This window comes from Scyliorhinus canicula, chromosome 7 (genome assembly GCF_902713615.1).
Source record: "Scyliorhinus canicula chromosome 7, sScyCan1.1, whole genome shotgun sequence".
Classification (NCBI taxonomy): Eukaryota; Metazoa; Chordata; class Chondrichthyes; order Carcharhiniformes; family Scyliorhinidae; genus Scyliorhinus; species Scyliorhinus canicula.
In genome coordinates this window covers 43,071,550-43,085,253 of record NC_052152.1, presented here as the reverse complement: position 1 = coordinate 43,085,253, position 13,704 = coordinate 43,071,550, and the positions used below count along the sequence as shown (strand labels likewise).

General features: G+C 48.6%; 1 protein-coding gene across 1 annotated transcript in view; it reads left to right on the top strand.

The window, feature by feature from the left end:
- Positions 1-13,704, top strand: part of tmprss7 (transmembrane serine protease 7) — a 125,483-nt gene that overhangs the window by 49,469 nt on the left and 62,310 nt on the right. The window contains exons 8-9 of the mRNA XM_038801875.1: positions 379-607; positions 10,310-10,443. Coding sequence (XP_038657803.1) covers positions 379-607; positions 10,310-10,443 — 363 coding nt within the window. The remainder of the gene's footprint in view (positions 1-378; positions 608-10,309; positions 10,444-13,704) is intronic.

The window sequence follows — 13,704 nt, the reverse complement described above, 5'->3', positions numbered from 1 at the left end:
AGGGAGTCCACCCTCCAGCCTCAAAATGTTCTTGGAGATCCAGCTTCTTTCTTCAATGGTGGGTCAATGATGTTGGGCGTCTTTTCAATATGGCACTCAAATATGATGGCAGGACACGTCCAATCAAGCCTGCCCGCCACAGAGTACGGTGCTAAGCCCCGAATGGAGAACAAATGAGGTCATGTTTGGAAGATATGGTGTGGTTTCCCATTGGCCTCTGCAGCAGGAAACACTCCTCTTCCCCATCCTCACCACTGGGCTTGGTCCCAGATGGGAGAATTCCACCCAATGCATAATATAACAAAATACAAGTGAGGGATGATTGTGAAATGAACATACAATGTCAAAGCATCTGTAATAACATTTTGCTTTTTACAGGTTCTGAATATGTTATGGATAAATCTGCCGAGCAGGCTGGTATTGCCATTCCTCTAAACTTCTTTGCTGCCTCTGGACGAGTAAGCTGCCATTTCAAACTCACTTCACCACCAGGACATGTCATTCGCCTCTCTCTCAGTTCCCTGAAGATTGAACCTGACAGTTGTGTCACAGATTCACTCACCATTTATGACTCTCTTATGCCTATTAGGAGTAGGAATTTGTACAGGTATGGATTCTAATTGTAGTGCGCCCAGTATCTGTGGTTAATTGAGTCTCTTCACTGGCCCATTCCACATTTCTGTTGATTTACATAAGAACTAGGAGTAGGCCATCTGGCCCCTCGAGCCTGCTCTGCCATTCAATGAGATCATGGCTGACCTTTTGTGGACTCAGCTCCACTTTCTGGCCTGAGCACCATAACCCTTAATCCGTTTATTCTTCAAAAAGCTATAAATCTTTATCTTAAAAACCTTTAATGAAGGAGCCTCAACTGCTTCACTGGGCAAGGAATTCCATAGATTCACAACCCTTTGGGTGATAAATTCCTCCTAATCTCAGTCCTAAAACTACTTCCCCTTATTTTGAGGCTATGCCCCCTAGTTCTGCTTTCACCCACCAGTGGAAACAGCCTGCCCGCATCTATCCTATCTATTCTATCTATTGTCTGAGACTGGACTTACAACTGAAGTTGCATGTCAGGACCATGCGGAAGCCCTAAACTTCCAGGGAAGTTTAATCTATCATTATAATGTGTACAAAATAGTCGTGCATAATGAGTAAGGATTATTTTTCATCTTGCATGTCCTGAGGATAAACATTTAAATAATCTTATAATACTGCATCTGAGGAAAACATCCAAGTTATTTAAAGAAAAAAGAATTTTGCACACAATTGGAAGCTGAAAATTCCTATATCAAATATAAATATAATTACTGTTGCAGATTAGTTGGATGAATGCTTAATATATTTGGATGACATTTATTATCCCCTGTTAATCTAGTTGTTTGAAATTGGTTGACACATGTTGGTTGATTCTTAAATATGTTCAGACATGGCCGATCAGGATCTGCAGTTAAGGACAATTCGGGCTTGACACTAAATGCAGGCCTTACCAGTGACACCCACATCCTATGAATGAATAAAGCAGCAGAAAAAGTAACATCTTTTGAATACATCAAGCATTCATATTGCCATCACTAATGTTTTAGGAAGTTTTAACACACTTTGCAGTTCACAAAATCTTAGAAAGAAGTGGGAAACAAAAGATAAATAAAAAATGGATCAGACCATTGTGGAGATTTTGAAGTAAAATAATGACAAAAGCCAATAGTACAGATCGCAGACCTGGGAGAAGAACTGGCCTTTAACAGAGAATGGAGTTGGAGAGAAATGGGAAATGTTATTGAAGTTCTATTTTATTTGAATGCAGCTCAATTTATGCTGCCACCCTTGCAGTCTTCTGTGTAAGTGAACTCTTATAATAGGGATGTTAAGTAATTTACCTCTCATGTGATCTGCCACTGTGTATAATGGAGTTCCAACTATATAGATTTACAGTCTCCATAATGGAAGGCTCTATGTATTAGTAGATTTTTCCTTATTTTCATTCATTGGTCCAAATCCGACCTCGGGATTGTCTGAGACTGAAGTTGCATGTCAGGACCCTGCGGAAGCCCTAAATTTCCAGGGAAGTTTAAACTTCCAATGGGCAATATCCCTGCTCCCCGGGACCCTCTGCAAATGCCTCTGAATTTGAGCTAGATCTGTCTTCGGACAGATCTGAGTACTGAGTTTCATAGGTATCCAGGAAATGTTGGATTAAAACCTGATCTAACACACGTATGTCCCCAATTTACCAACACGATCACCTGACTACACCTCAAGCCTACTTGACTTCCATCAAGATCGACCTGACTACCCAACTAATCGCCAACTGGACTTGATTACCTTCCTGACCAGACTCGATATAACTAGCCTCCTCCCGCCTTCAATTGGATCCAACAACTGCCCTGACCGGACCTGAGTACCCCATTGACCAGACCTGAGTACACCATTGACCAGACCTGTAGCCCATTGACCAGACCTGAGTACCCCATTGACCAGACCTGACAACCCCCAAGTAGAACTGGGCCTATGTATTCACCCCCTCAACCATGCGACAATGCCTTTGACCCGACCCAACTACCCACCCCTCCGATCACCTGACCACCCATGACTCGATCCATCTATCTTGATTTGACTAACCTCAGCAAACAAACCTGTCCACCTCACCCATTCATTCACTTCATCGTCTCACCCACTCGCACACTTTGTGACCTCCCCCATTAACCCATCCATTCTCTAGCATGCATTAAATGGCTGAGCCTTTAAATACCTACCAGAATATGGCAGCTAGTGCCATAAAAAAGGGTGATGTCCTCTATTCCTCCAACTCTACTCCCTTTCGACTGTGTTCTCCAGGGTCACTGCGTTGCGCACATTTCTTTGACAGCCAGGATTGGAAGATATTGGAAATAATGTGCAACAATGCCAGGTTGTGAGAATCTTGATGCTTTTATTGGATACCCTTTGTAGGACCGATCTGGGGATGCCTACACATTCACCATGCATGTACCTTTTTAAGAAAATACATCGAGGGTAACTCGTCCATCTAATCTGCAATGGGTGTTGCCCAGGCTCCCCACCTGGTCGACATGCTTCCACACAGTCCTGCCATTGACATTGACCACCTATGATACAGGTCCCAATTTGGACATGATCCGACCAGCTAACCATAATAGGCCCAAGGCAAAATTCTGAACCCGAAACAGGCCTGGAATGATCTGTCACCCTTTTGTAAAGTATGTTGATTTTTCTGGCCTGACAAGCCTCCATCCTTCCCGCCAAATTTGGAAATTTCAAGTCCAAATGGATTTTAAGGCAGCAGCCCAGAAACAAGCTTGAGTACCCCCATATAAGTGTAGGGGGTTGTGTTGTCGGACAACAGGAAGTTGGCCAACTAATGGCACAATGGCTGATCTGATTGCTTCCTTGTGGCATTTTAAAAGTCTGTATGGCCCATTCAGCCAATGCGTTGGATGCATTGGGATACGGGGCCATTCTAGTATGTTGGATTCCATTTGTCTGAACAAAGCGTTGGAAATTGTCCCCAGTAAAAGTGGTACCATTATCGGATGCAATGGCTTCTGGCAGGCGGTATATGACGAATACCTGGCGTAAGGCATCCACGGTAGCTGCTGAAGTTGCCGAACTGCTGGAAGATAGAAGCTTCCATCTCTTGTATGGATAACCATTTGGAATGACTGTCGACGAAGACAATCAGCATTCTACCGAAGAAAGGGCCTGCATTGACGATGTGTTCTCTGGTCAATGGGCGGCCTGGCCATTCCCAGGGATGGAGATTGGCCGAAGGCGGTAGTGATTGTTGAGTTTGGCAGGGAATGCTGCATTACTTCCTCAATAGTTTTAGCAATTCCCGGCCACCAGATATATCTGAGTCAGCGGCTTCATCTTTGTTTGGCCCAGATGGGTGCTGTATAATTCTTGTTAGATGGGTTCTCTCACTGGGGGTGCAACCAAAACTCAAGAGTAATGGTAATGGAGTAAGGGTATTCCTCCATTTCAGCAGATTAGTTCATCCCTGTGGGTTAAGTAGGGCCTCAGCTGTTTGGACTCCTCTTGGTGCAACCTGTTTGTATCATTTGTTTCACCTTGGACAATACTGGATCTCACGGAGTCCAATTTTGTACATGTCTGGATGTCACTGACAAGGTGACGAGGAGGTTCAGTTCCATGATGATCCCTTGGGGAATCTGCTTTAGTAAAGGGAATCAACCCAGCTGCGGACTGGCTGTCCGACCTCTCGGAATCTCTCCAAATGGAGAAAATCAAATTTGCCATCCGAGGGTCGGACGACGGCTTCCACAGAACGTGGGAGCCATTCATGCAACTGTTCCGGGACCTATTTGTGGCCAATGTACAAGAGGAAGAATAGTCGGGGGAAGGTAGCGGGAGGGGGGGGGGGGGCTACAGGTTCGTTACGGGGGTTCGATGGCTAGCTAAGGCCCAAAACCAAGCTAAATAAACATGTTGGGGGGGGGGGGGGGGGCGCAGTTACTACTACGAAGATGCTTACCTGTAAATATGTATGTTAATTTTTGCGTGTTTGTTTTTTTTTTGTTTCTCTCTCCTAACAATTTGTAATTTGTTCAATATAAAATATGAAAACTGAATAAAAACATTTATAAAAAAAAGTAAAGGGAATCAACTCAATGCATCTGCTTTAGAGATTTGGATGCCAGACTTGTGTAGGAAGGTGTAGTTGTAGGCTGCTAGCATTAAGGCTCATCGCTGCACACAGGTGGAGGCAATTAGGAGTACTGGTAGTCCCCGTTCAGAAGACCCAACAGTGGCTTATGGTTGGTATTATGAAGAATCGCTGAGCGTAGACATTTTGGTGGAACTTTGTAACACCCTAGATGACAGCCAGTCCCCCCCCCCGGTTTCAAGTTGGATGTAACTGCGCTCCGATTCTGATAGGATTCTCGAGGCAAAGGCAATTGGCTGTTCCAATTCATCCTCCATCTTACAGGATAGAGCGGCCCTTATGAACATGAAATGAAAATCGCTCATTGTCACAAGTAGGCTTCAAATGAAGTTACTGTGAAAAGCCCCTGGTCGCCACATTCTGGCGCCGGTTCGGGGAGGCTGTTACGGGAATTGAACCGGGCTGCTGGCCTGCCTTGGTCTACTTTAAAAGCTAGCGATTTAGCCCAGTGTGCTAATGGCCATGCATTGCATGCGAGTACAATTGGCTTCCCTAGGTTGAAATGAACTAAGAGGTTTGAAGATTGCAGAGCTTGTTTTACCAGACGGAAAGCGTCCTTTTGCTGCCCTTCCATTGCCAATGTTGCTCTTTCCTTAGTAACTGGTGAAATGCCGCCAACGTCATGGCCAGGTTTGGAATGAACCTGCCACAATAGTTCACCATTCTCAGGAAAGATTTCAGCTCGGCTACATTCCTGGGTGCTGAGACATCTCGTATGGCTTTCTCTTTCTCTTGGAACCCCAACTAAGTGACTTCTGTAGCCTGGAAGGCACATTTCTCACATTTTCAGAGGGACTCGCGCATCTCCGAACTTCTTTAGTATCTCCTCCAAACATTAAAAACATTTTTTTTTATTCTCCTCCTTGTTTACATTTTCTCCCAAATTTACACTCACCAACAATAAACAATAATCAGTAACAAATATGTCAATCCCCATATCAATAACAGCAATAGTTGCTTCTCTTAAGGGCAGCACGGTAGCATTGTGGTTAGCACAATTGCTTCACACCTCCAGGGTCCCAGGTTCGATTCCCGGCTTGGGTCACTGTCTGTGCGGAGTCTGCATATTCTCCCCGTGTGTGTGGGTTTCCTTCGGGTGCTCCGGTTTCCTCCCACAGTCCAAAGATGTGCAGGTTAGGTGGATTGGCCATGCTAAATTGCCCTTAGTGTCCAAAATTGCCCTTAGTGTTGGGTGAGGTTACTGGGTTATGGGGATAGGGTGGAGGTGTGGACCTTGGGTAGGGTGCTCTTTCCAAGAGCTGGTGCAGACTCGATGGGCCAAATGGCCTCCTTCTGCACTGTACATTCTATGATTCTATGATCCCATCCTCCCACCAAACCCCAAACATTAGCCCGCATGTTCTCACAAACAAATGACAAAAAGGAATTTGGGATCACCCATAGTCGCCATTAACACACACAGTCCCCCACCCACCCGCCCCAACTAATGTTCGATGTTATCTTGTTATCCAGTTCTTGAAAGTGAATAATGAATAATGCCCATGAATTGTAGAACCCCTCCATCCTTCCCCTCAGTTCAAACTTAACCTTCTCAAGAGTCAAGAATTCCAACAGGACCCCCCGCCACGCCAGGGCACAGGGTGGAGAGGTTGCTCTCCAACCTATCAGGATCTGCTTTCGGGCGATCAACAAGGCGAAGGCTATGATATCTGCCTCCGCACCCGTTTCCAACCCTGGCTGGTCCGACACCCCGAATATGGCCTCCCGAGGGCTTGGGCCCAGTGTCATGTGCACCACTTTAGAAATTACCCTAAAAATCTCCTTCCAGTAATCCTCTAGCTTTGGACAGGACCAAATCATATTAACGTGATTAGCGACCCCCCCCCCGCCCCCCCCCGCAACGTTCACACACATCTTCTATTCCTTCAAAGAATCGGCTCATCCTCGCCCTCGTGAGGTGTGCTCTGTATACCACCTTCAGCTGCATCAGCCCCAACCTCGCACACGAGGTGGAGGCGTTCACTCTCCAGAGCACACTAGAACCCCTCCTCCATATCCTCTCCCAACTCTTCCTCCCACTTTGCTTTGATCCCTTCCAGTGGTGCCTTCTCCTCTTCCAAAGTAGCTCCGTAAACCGCATTCTCCAGTCCCCCTGTCGGCAGCACCTCCTCCAGCAATGTGGAGGCCGGCTTCACCGGGAAGCTCTGTATCTCCTTTCTTGCAAAATCTCAAACCTGCATGGATCTAAACACTTCTCCCTGCTCCAGCCCAAACTTCGCTTCCAACTCCTTCAATCCTGCAAACCGACCCCTAAGATACAAATCTTTTAGTGTCTTAATCCCCTTCTCCTCCCATTTCCGAAAATTTCCATCCCACTTCCCTGGCTCAAATCTGTGGTTCCCCCGAATTGGCATTTCCCTTGACCCTGCCCCCAACCGGAAGTGTTGGCGAAACTGCCTCCAAACTCTCAATGAAGCTATTATTACCGGACTCCCTGAGTATTTCCCTGGGGCCATCGGGAGCGGCGCTGTTGCTAGTGCTGTCAATCCCGACCCTCTGCACAAACTCTCCTCCATTCTGACCCACTGGGAATCAACCCCTCTGACCCAGCTCCGCACCTTCTCCACATTTGCTGCCCAGTAGTGATGTGTTGGGTATGCTGGGTCTGTGATGACTGTGTTTACCAGAGCAGTAGAAGAGACAGGCTACCAACACTTGTAGAAGTACAACTCTATTTTATTTAACTATGAGCTGTTAAACATACTTGCACTGTGGGCCGACACTATGTTAGGTAGACTGACGACCTATGGCTAACCTGACCAGACTATACTGCTAGCACATGGTAGATGTTCGTGCTACTGACTGCGGGCTCTGTGTGTCTCAGAGGCTGCATCCCGAATGAGCAGGAAAACTAGTGCCCTCTGGCTTTATAGTGACCGTGCCCTGTCTGGTGATTGGCTGCTGTGTTCTGTGTGTTGATTGGTCTTTCATTGTGTCAATCAGTGTGTGTCTATAAACCATCATATACTTGTGTGTATAATATGCAAAGTAGTAATACATCAGGTTCGGAAGACCCAAACCCCCTGCCTGCCTTCCCCTCTGTAGCAGCACCTTTCTAACTCTGGCCACCTTCCCTCCCCATATGAATGAAGTAATCCTTCCCTCAATCTCCCTGAAAAAAGCCTTTGGCAGGAAAACCTGCAGGTATTGAAAAATAAACAGAAATCACGGCAACATGTTCATTTTAACCGCCTGTAACCAACCCGCCAGTGACAGAGGGAGACCATCCAACCTTGCCAGATCAGCTTTCACTCTCCCCACCAAACTAGAAATGTACCTGAGGAGCCCCCCCCCCCCCCCCCCCCCCTGCAATTCCCGGGCAATCTGCACCCCCAGCTACCTAAAGTGAGTCCCTGCCGTACGGAATGGTAGCCCCCCACCCCGCCCCCACCCCCGGCCGAGACACCACAAAATACTCACTCTTGTCCAGATTTAGTTTGTACCCCAAGAAAGACCCAAACACCCGAAGCAGCTCCAATATTCCACCTATCGACACACTCGGTTCCGACACATATAACGGCAAGTCATCGGCATATAAGGACACCCTATGCTCTATTTCCACCCCCCCCCCCCCCGCATTATTCCTTTCCATACCCCCGAACTTCTTAATGCAATAGCCAATGGCTCAAACGCGAGTTCAAACAGTGGGGGGGGGGGGGGGGGGGGAGACAACATAGGACATCCCTGCCTAGTCCCACGGTGGAGAGAAATGTATCTCGAGCTGATGTTGTTTGTGTGGACACTCACCCTCGGCTCCTTATATAGTAGCTTTACCCAGTTCCCAAATCTTGATCCAATCCCAAACCGCTCCAGAACTGCGGTGGAATGGTCTCCCTCTGTCACTGGCGGGTCGGGTACAGGCGGTTAAAATGAACGTGTTGCTGCGATTTCTGTTTATTTTTCAATGCCTGCCAATTTTCCTGCCAAAGGCTTTTCTCAGCATCCAATGCCACAACCAATGCTCACAAACCCCGTCTGATCTTCACCTATCACCTTTGGGAGGCACTCCTCCAGCCTACCCGCCAGTACCTTCTCCAATACTTGCGTCCACATCCAGAAGTGATATGGGCCCATATGACCCACACTCTGTCGTAGAAAGAACATGGAGAGACAATATAAAATAAGGGTACAATTTGAAAAGTAGGTGCAGGAGCACAGGGACCTGGGTAGTATATATGTGCATAAACCATTGAAGGTGGCAGGACAGGTTGAGAGTGCGGTTAATAAAGAATACAGTTGACGAGATCTTCTAGCTGTTTATGCCAGCATGATCTTCCAGAAGATCTGATGGAGTCAGGTATGGCTTTGTCAAAGGGATGGGATTGTGGGAGACTTTTAAAACAAGAGGTGTAGATAATCAAGGAAAGGGGGTTTCAGAAAGTAGGGCTGGGTCAAGCAAAGGCTTTACCACCAGTAATGGAGTGGAGAGGGAATGTGAAGATGGCCAAAGTCAGAATACTGGAAGATATTGATGGGGAGTAAGTGGGAAGGAGGTTACCACGATGCGTGGGACAAACTCTTAAGACATTTGTTGGTGGTATTAGGATTATAAAGCGTGAGCTTGGGGAGGAGGGGGGGGGGGGGGGGGGCAATGTAGTCGAATGTGTATCAGAGATGAGTGAGTGAGGCATAGTGGGTGAGATCTTCCAGTTCATGCCAGCAAGACCTCCCAGTCTTGCCGATGGCCTATCCCTGCCATGTGTTTCCCAGTGGCATTGGGTAGATTCAATGGGAAATCCCATTGGCAAAGTGGCGATCTTCTGGCCAACGGCAGGCTGCCTCCCCTCGCTGAGAAACGTGCCAGAGAATCTCGCCCAGTGCGTCAGGTCATGATAGCTGAGTTTCAGGACAGAGGAGGTTGGGGGGGCCATTGCGAATTCTGTTTTAAAAATGATGCAATGGAAGTGTGTAGCCGGAATTGGATAGGCAGAGGGAGGGGTAGGTGAAGTTGAAGTAAATAGTATTGGCCATGAATAATATTTGTACAATTGCAACATTAGAAAATCATACTTCTAATTTTGTTTTTTGGTTTCTTCATTGTTGCACAGATGTTTGACCAGCTGTACAGTGAAGTATGCAATGTAGATACCAAAATTCCTTTTCAGTTGTTTTAATTCTGCGATAATGTACAAAATACTTTTGCAGGGCAGACGAGGTGTTGCAGTGGTTAGCACTGCTGTCTCGCGGCGCTGAGGACCCGGGTTCGATCCCAGCCCCAACTCACTGTCCGTGTGGAGTTTGCACATTCTCCCCGTGTCTGCGTGGGTCTCACCCCCACAACCCAAAGATATGCAGCGTAGGTGAATTGGCCAGGCTAAATCGCCCCTTAATTGGAATTTTTTTAAAAATCCTTTAGCAGGAAACACATTTTGCATGCTGTCTTTAGCTTGTAATTGAATTACAACAGTATGAAACTAATTTATTTCTTGTATATTGTTTTATATTACAATCATAGATAATGAAAGTCCTCCTATATGTTTGGAATTTCTAAAATAGGAACTATGACCAATGTTATGGTATCTTAAACAAGTAATTAATAAGTTGACATTTATTTTTGTCATTTATGTCTGTTAATTTCAGAGTCTGCGAACACTTTGTTTCTTTCCCAGTTTCCTTTGTATCTACTGGCAATGGCATGTTTCTGTCATTCAAATCCCTCCGAGTGCGTGGAATCAAAGAAATAAATGGTTACTTTGAAGCAATTCCAAAAGAAAGTAAGCTGTGCCACATGTCTGCACTGTAGTTCTGATTTATTACATTTTAAGCTCTGACCACTTTATCCAGTTCATAGTGACATTAATCAATAACAGAAAATTAACCCTAGTTTAACACATATAACTTTTTAAAAAAAATAATTTTTTATTGGAATTTTTTACAGAAAATATGACAACAGACAATGAAATGCAACAAAATAACCCCATAATAACTGTAACACCCCCAAGACCGTATCAACGCATGTATCACATCCCCCCCATCCCCCAAACCCAGTGAACAACAAGAGAACTTAAAAATAAATTAAAATTAAATAAACAAACACAGTCATCGTTCCCCCTTCCCCCCCCCCCCCCCTCCCCCCCGGGTTGATGCTGCTTCTGTCCCAGTACCCTATCGTTGAGCCAGAAAGTCGAGGAAAGGTTGCCATCGCCTAAAGAACCCTTGTACCGATCCTCTCACGGGCGAATTTGACCTTCTCTAGCTTGATAAAATCCGCCATGTCATTGATCCAGGTCTCCACGCTTGGGGGCCTTGCACGCTTCCATTGTAGCAAGATCCTCCGCCGGGCTACTAGCGACGCAAAGGCCAGCACACCGGCCTCTTTCGCCTCCTGCACTCCCGGCTCCACCCCAACCCCAAAAATCGCGAGTCACCATCCTGGCTTGACCCTGGATCCCACCACCCTCGACACCGTCCTCGCCACCCCCTTCCAGAACTCCTCCAGTGCCGGGCATGCCCAGAACATATGGGCATGGTTCGCTGGACTCCCCGAACACCTGACACACCTGTCTTCGCCCCCAAAGAACCTACTCATCCTAGACCCGGACATGTGGGCCCGGTGCAGCACCTTGAATTGGATGAGGCTAAGCCGCGCACATGAGGAGGAAGAATTAACCCTCTCCAGGGCATCAGCCCATGTCCCGTCTTCCCCTCGCGGGAAGCAAAGGGAATCCCTCCACCTGCCGTCTAGCAAATGCCTTTACCTGCAGATACCTGAACATGTTCCCCGGGGGAGCCCAAATTTCTCCTCCAACTCCCTCAGGCTCGCAAACCTCCCATCAATAAACAGGTCCCTCAGCTGTCTGATGCCCGCTCTGTGCCAACCCTGGAATCCCCCATCAATGTTCCCCGGGACGAACCAATGGGGAAACCCTTAATGGAGCCTCCATCGAGCCCCCCATTTCTCCCCTATGTCGCCTCCACTGCCCCCAAATCTTGAGGGTAGCTGCCACCACCGGACTCGTGGTATACTTCGTAGGAGGGAGCGGCCACGGCGCCGTTACAAGGGCCCCCAGGCCTGTATCTCCACAGGACGCCCTCTCCATCCGTTTCCATGCTGCCCCCTCCCCCTCCATCACCCACTTGCGCACCATCGACACATTGGCCGCCCAATAATACCCCGGGAGATTGGGTAACGCCAGCCCCTCCCCATCTCTACCCCGCTCCAAGAAGACCCTCTTCACCCTCGGGGTCCCATGCGCCCAAACAAAGGTCATGATGCTGCTAGTCACCCTTCTAAAAAAGGCCCTAGGGATAAAGATGGGCAAACACTGAAAGAGGAACAAGAACCTCGGGAGAACCGTTATTTTGACGGACTGCACTCTACCCGCCAACGATAGCGGCACCATGGCCCACCTTTTAAATTCCTCCTCTATCTGCTCCACCAGTCTGGTAAAATTAAGCTTGTGGAGAGTCCCCCAACTCCTGGCCACCTGCACCCCCAGGCATCTGAAACTCTTCACTGCCCTCTTAAACAGGAGCCACCCAATTCCCTCCTCCTGATCACCCGGGTGTACTACAAATACCTCGCTCTTGCCTAAATTTAACTTATAGCCCGAGAAGCCCCCAAATTCCGCTAACAGCTCCATCACCCCCGGCATTCCCCCTTCTGGGTCCGCCACATACAACAGCAGGTCGTCCGCATACAGCGATACACGATGTTCCTCCCCACCCCACACCAGACCCCTCCATCTCCCTGACTCCCTCAACGCCATAGCCAAAGGTTCAATCGCCAATGCAAAGAGCAAGGGGGACAGGGGCACCCCTGCCTGGTCCCATGGTAGAGCATAAAGTACTCCGATCTCCTTCCATTGGTAACTACACTCGCCATCGGAGCCGCGTAGAGCAGCCTCACCCATTTGATGAACCCCTCCCCGAATCCGAACCGCTCCAGCACCTCCCACAGGTACCCCCACTCAACTCTATCAAACGCTTTCTCTGCATCCAGCGCCACCACTATCTCCTCCTCCCCCTCCACTGCCGGCATCATAATAACATTTAGCAATCTCCGCACATTCGTGTTGAGCTGCTGCCCCTTGACAAATCCTGTCTGATCCTCGTGTATCACCCCGGTACACAGTCCTCTATCCTGGTGGCCAGGATCTTCGCCAGCAACTTAGCGTCAACATTGAGGAGCGAGATAGGCCTGTATGATCCACACTGCGAGGGGTCCTTATCCCGCTTCAGTATCAGAGAGATCAGCGCCCGCGACATCATCGGGGGCAAGGCCCCCCCCCCCCCCCCCCCCCCCCCCCCCAGCCTCGTTGAAGGCTCGCACCAACAGGGGGCCCACCAGATCCGCATATCTTTTATAAAATTCCACCGGGAGTCCATCCGGCCCCGGCGCCTTACCTGACTGCATTTGTCCAATCCCCCTGACTAGCTCCTCCAACTCTATCGGCTCTCCACCCCCCACCCCCCCCCCCATCGGAGGTTCCGACCGGTACAGTTCCTCGTAGAAGTCCCTAAAGACCCCATTTACTTCTGTCCCCTTCTGCACTACATTCCCACCCTTATCCGTCACTCCACCAATTTCCCTAGCCGCATCTCGCCTACGGAGCTGATGCGCCAACATCCTGCTTGCCTTCTCCCCCATACTCATATACCGCGCCCTGCGCCCTCCTCCACTGTGTCTCCGCCTTTCTGGTGGTCAACAAGTCGAATTTGGCCTGAAAACTGCGCCGTTCCCCCAGCAACCCCTCCTCCGGTGCCTCCGCGTATCTCCTATCCACATCCAGGAGCTCCCCCACCAGTCTCTCCCTCTCCTTCCTCTCCCTCCTTTCCCTATGGGCCCGGATGGAGATCAGCTCCCCCCAGATCACTGCTTTCAGAGCCTCCCAGACCATCCCCACCCGGACCTCCCCCGTGTCATTGGTATCAAGATACCCCTCAATACTTCCCCGGACCCTCCTACCCTCCTCCTCAGCCAGCATCCCCACATCCAGGCGCCATAGCGGGCGCTGGTCCCGCGCCTCCCCCAT